The following is a 5,213-nucleotide window of genomic DNA, read 5'->3' as shown; positions in this document are numbered from 1 at the left end:
TCCCTTTTTTTTTTTTTTTTTTTGTCATTTTTAAAAGGGCTGCCATTTGCTAAATTTTTAACTACCTGATTTTGCTTTCTATTTTTCAATCTAGGCTTGGGAGGTTATTATCATTCTAATACCCCAAGGGTCTATAACCTTATGACTTAAATATAACACTTCAATACTCTAATCCCATGAGGCCCCTCAAGAAATCATTTCATGCACGTGCTAAAAAATATTTGAACTAATTTCAACATTTGCTACTTTCATAGTAGAGATGCTAATGTTTTATGAATATGAATCTATTTGCATAATAAAAGTATGCTCTACAGCTTTTTATCATATTGCTTTTTTAAGAGTAACACTAACCAGTTTTTTTAAAATTTGTTTTTCTTTTCTATCACTTTGTGAAGTTTAACATTGTGAAACTATAGCACTAACGTTTTTTTTATTCTTTTTTTAAAATGGTAACCTTCGTCAATTTTTGTACGGTTTATCCTTATCCTTCTTTCTAGTACTAGAGATGAAGCGGAGTGGAAAAACAAAAAATAATATAATGTTTTGCTAAAAGATTTTTAAATTTTCAAGATTCAATATAGTATTCAATCTTTTTTAAAAAAATATTTAACATACTTGCTCAATTATATAAAAAAATATATATATAATATAATGTTTTTGCTAATAAATTTGAACTTCAACCTTTCAACACTCCTTACTCAATTATATATATAATAAAAATATAATATAATGTTTTTGCTAAAAAATTTGAACTTCAACATTCAATACTACACACATAGTTTTGAATATTTAATAATTGTGCTTATTTATTTATTTATTTTTCCATCGTTGAACTCACAAGATGTTATGTATCAACAACAAAGAGGAAGAACATCCAAACATCCAAACATGATTCCTCTTTAGCTTCTTTTGATTTGTTAAGGTTGTCTTCTTCCCTCTTTTTTTTTTTTTCTTTTTTTTTTTTCTTTTTTTTTTCTTTCACTTTTTAAGTTGATTTTTATTATTATTATTATTATTATTTTGCTCTAGAAATTGAAGAGGAGAAATAGAGAGAGGAAAAAAAAAAGTTGAAACTAGTAATANTTTTTTTTTTTTTTTTTTTTTTTTTTTTTCTTTTTTTTTTCTTTCACTTTTTAAGTTGATTTTTATTATTATTATTATTATTATTTTGCTCTAGAAATTGAAGAGGAGAAATAGAGAGAGGAAAAAAAAAAGTTGAAACTAGTAATAATATTGAAGAAACCATAGATAAGCAAACACATAGAAAAAAGTAAAAAAACCACTTAACCTAAAATTAATACAGAATTATAAAATTATGTCAGATCATTTTTGTGAAGTCAAAGGTTATATTGAATGACTTTCGAAATTTTAGAAACTAAAAGATTACTTGGAGACCAAATAGAAATCCCCAAATCGGCCATAATCACCCCAAGTCTTCTCGTAAGTAATAATATTCACTTCATAAGGTTGATGGATGCGCATTCGTAGTAAGTAACGCCACCTGCCATCGTCCCACGCGGCCAGGAATACTTTTCTTTGTTTTTCCTTTCGTTTTTTCCTTTTGTTTTTGTTTTTGTTTTTTTTTTTTTAATATTTCTTCTTTCCTCCAAGGAGTCGCCCCTCATCTGAGTTCATGCCTCTTTTTTAGATAAATAAATTATTCTCCTCCAAACTTCCAACATTTGAACCTGGTGTTCAGACCTTCATTTCTAGACAAAGGCCGGCGGGGACCTTTACACTCCTACATCATAATATCATTTGCCTGATCCGAACTCCCAGATGGTGAAGGAGACGGAATACTATGACGTACTTGGAGTCAGCCCCGCGGCTACAGAAGCCGAAATCAAGAAAGCTTATTACATCAAGGTGGCTTCCCTTTGCATAATTTCCACCCAGCTTCTGTGATATTCGGCCCGATTTTCTCCCCTTTCCTCAGTTCTCTCTCTCTCTCTCTCTTTTTTTCTTCTTCTTTTTTTTCTTTTTTTTTGTCTTGTTACTGAGACTATCGTGTGACATTGGACTTGATCACCCCTTCTGTCTCAACCTATGATTTGCCCACATTTCAGATTTGTTTGAAGAGATTTGAAATTCATCTCTCATTTATTATTTGTGAGCAATAATTTGCAGCTGGATCTATTTGGTACTACTGATATACAGACTCCTCCCGTATCAAATCTAATGTCCAGCGCTCTTATTTCTCGTAGTATTCATCGAATCTGCTTTATTTGCCATCCTTATGACCTAAAATTTTCCCATTCCAGATGTTTTCATTTTCCTACACATGAATTTTATGAGGCTAGCCTATTAAATAATTAGTATTTTAGAGCAAGCGTTAATTACGGGTCTTTGCCTCATCGTTAACTCTTAATGTAAAGCAATAGATAATGTGTAGTTGTGATATATTACATCTTCAACTTTGTGCTCATTTGATAACAAATTTTGAAATTCGCTTTCTTTGTTGAGAATAACCTTGCTCATACTATTTTTATCGATCTTGTCCTTCTATTTAATGAATTATTTTACTCTTCCGCTATATTGTATCTGTGCTGTACTTGTTCTTCTATGTGATACACAGTAAGACAGATTCTTTGACTTTTATCAATAATCATTTCTTTTTTTGGATTTTAGGCGCGGCAGGTTCATCCAGATAAAAACCCAAGTGATCCTCTGGCAGCACAAAAATTTCAGGCATGCTTTGTTAAACCTATTTCCCCACCCCCGATTATGTTTTACCTCGTTTTGTGTTTTTATTTACATTCTCAAGGTCCCAGAATATTATGCTATAGTTTTTTTCTTTTATGAAACGAGCTCATACTGTAGTTGAGATCCTTCGTCTGATTGATGAAGAGATTGACATTAGTATGTCCCAGTTCAATTCAACCACTTGTAAAAACATGGATACTGATAGTGCTAAGCAAATATTGATGCTATCTTGAGGAGATTTGAGCCAGAAGTTTCTTCATTAATGGAAAACCTTGATTATTTTATCGTTTAAAGGTCAAATGAGACTTCTCTTTACTAAGTAATGATGTTGCAAGTTATCAATAATGTTAGGTGGGACTCGTTACCTCACGTGTGGCCTTAGGGAAAAACACAATATTTTTAAAAGAATGCGGAGGATGGTCTCGTTGAAGGATGTATGGTTTTGCAAGAATTAAGCATATTTTTCATCCAATTTATAGCTTGCAGATGACACCTTTCTTCTTTTGATATTAGACAACTCCAGCCTTTTCAATCTAATTGATGTGAACTCCTTAGGTAACTGAAATTGTAACCCTTGTAATTTCAAACCTACAAACCCTAAAACGCTCAAATCAAAGTGACTTCAAACGTAAGGAAATATATATTTTCCTTTTTTTATTATTATTATTGTTTTCTTATGAAGCAGTCCTGGTGAAAGATTAAGAGCAGACTTCCTTCGGGACAAATGTTCCAAGGTAAGAAAACAAGTTTCTTTCCTAAGATTCTTCATAAGTAGGTTGACCATTCCCACTTGAATGTTCTTTTGGTTTGAAAATGGGTTGCCCTTGTTTTGGTTCAAGTAGCCACTATTTTGGTCATAGTCAGTTTAAACACATAAATCCTTAAATCATGTCCACTTATACTTCAACTATATTGATTGAAATGCAAAAGTTTCATGACTTGACTAGTCACTCGTCCTCGTTTTCGAAGATTATCTTACCCAGTGGTCAAAGTCCCATTCAGGCATGCAACCTAAAATCTGTAATTGTAAACATTATTCGAGTCTCATTGCTCTCCAAAGTGCTAGGCCATAATTTTACTAATCATCCAAACTTCTAGAATACATGAAGCAAACTAGGCTATTTATAATGTAATTTTCCTCTCCTTCGAAGGTAAAAATTCCCTTGATGGTTGAAATTGTTTGCTCTATAGGTTTTGTATGGGAAAGTTAATATTGGATCAAATTCATAGGCATTCTTCCTTTATATTGTGTTTGCAATGGTGTATTCTTTGTAGGTGTGACAAGGAGGATATTTACCATTTATTGTGGGACTGCTAGTTTGCTCAGTCCATTTGGAGTCATTGTTTGAGTTCGTTTGAGTTATGCTTCACTTAGAGCAGAGCCTGTTGCTCTATGAAGAGGAGACACTTCTAAACTCCCTTTTGGGATACGGGTTGTGAGAAGAGTTTTGTGGCATGCTTGTTTCTTTGTTGTATTATGGGGTATTTAGCTGGAGAGGAATAGTAGGTTTTTCAGAGGGATTGAGAGATTGGGGAGGAGGTTCGGGAGTTAGTTAGTTTTAATGCATCTTTATGGGTGGTGTGGCATTGTTCAGTCTTATTGGCTTTATAGTTAACGTTTTCTTTTATTTTAGGTTCAACCAACTGTTTCTTGGTTTAATCTGTAAGTCCTTGGTTCTTTAAGTTTGTTCTTCATTCTTTTAAGTTTTAGTTTCAGCCGATTAGTTATGCAGTTAGATGGTTAGTAAAATTTGATGTCTATTTAAAGGGGCTTTAGTAGTTTGTAACTTGGAGATTATTATTGAATTAATTTCTTTCAAGCAAAAGCTGTCTACATCAATGGGCTTCTGTTACTTTTGCTTTTTGTAGCTATCAACTTGGTTTTATTCTTCTGGATTAGAGTCCATTTCTGTAGTTAACTTGAGGGCTTCTTTTTTGAGCTTGTTTTGTTTGTATATCCTTGTACATTCTTTCATTGTTGAATGAAGCTCGGGTTCTCACCAAAATATATATATATATATATATATATATTCAAGATTTTGAAGAAAGAATTTAACCTCTTTTTGCCGATAAAGCTATGTTAAAATTAGGGAACAAAATCATTTGATGGCCGGAGGAAGTTTAGGTTCTTGGAAGAAGTTGGAGGATTACACTTAAAGATTGGTATGTGTACTATAAAGCATGGTAGGATTGAGATGGTTGGAAGCAATGGAGGTTGGAAACGATTTAAAAACATACCTCTTTGTTTATGCAAAGAAACTTTCAAATTTATTGATGCAAAATGTGGTCTTATTGGTATCTCTTTGAATACCATTAATTTGTTGAATATATGTTTTTTAAAAAGACTCTCCTCTCTAGTCTCTACCCTTCCCCTTCCTCTCCCTTTCCTTCCCCTCAACCTCCTTTGCTGCTACTGCCGCTGGTACTGCCATTTGTTAGATTTTTTTTTTTTTTTTTTTTTTTTTTTTTTTTTTTTTTTTTTTTTTTTTTTTTTTTTTTTTTTTTTTTTT

The 5,213-nt window shown here is 32.2% G+C and overlaps 1 protein-coding gene across 1 annotated transcript in view; it reads left to right on the top strand.

The window, feature by feature from the left end:
• Positions 1 to 1,556: 1,556 nt before the first annotated feature.
• Positions 1,557 to 5,213, top strand: part of LOC111476517 (chaperone protein dnaJ 10) — a 14,145-nt gene continuing 10,488 nt past the window's right edge. Inside the window, exons 1-2 of the mRNA XM_023120210.1 lie at positions 1,557 to 1,866; positions 2,629 to 2,688. Coding sequence (XP_022975978.1) covers positions 1,780 to 1,866; positions 2,629 to 2,688 — 147 coding nt within the window. The 5' untranslated portion in view covers positions 1,557 to 1,779. The remainder of the gene's footprint in view (positions 1,867 to 2,628; positions 2,689 to 5,213) is intronic.

Source organism: Cucurbita maxima, unplaced genomic scaffold (genome assembly GCF_002738345.1).
Source record: "Cucurbita maxima cultivar Rimu unplaced genomic scaffold, Cmax_1.0 Cma_Scf00003, whole genome shotgun sequence".
Taxonomy (NCBI): Eukaryota; Viridiplantae; Streptophyta; class Magnoliopsida; order Cucurbitales; family Cucurbitaceae; genus Cucurbita; species Cucurbita maxima.
The sequence above is the reverse complement of the archived record's forward strand: the minus strand, read 5'-3'. Positions and strand labels throughout refer to the sequence as shown.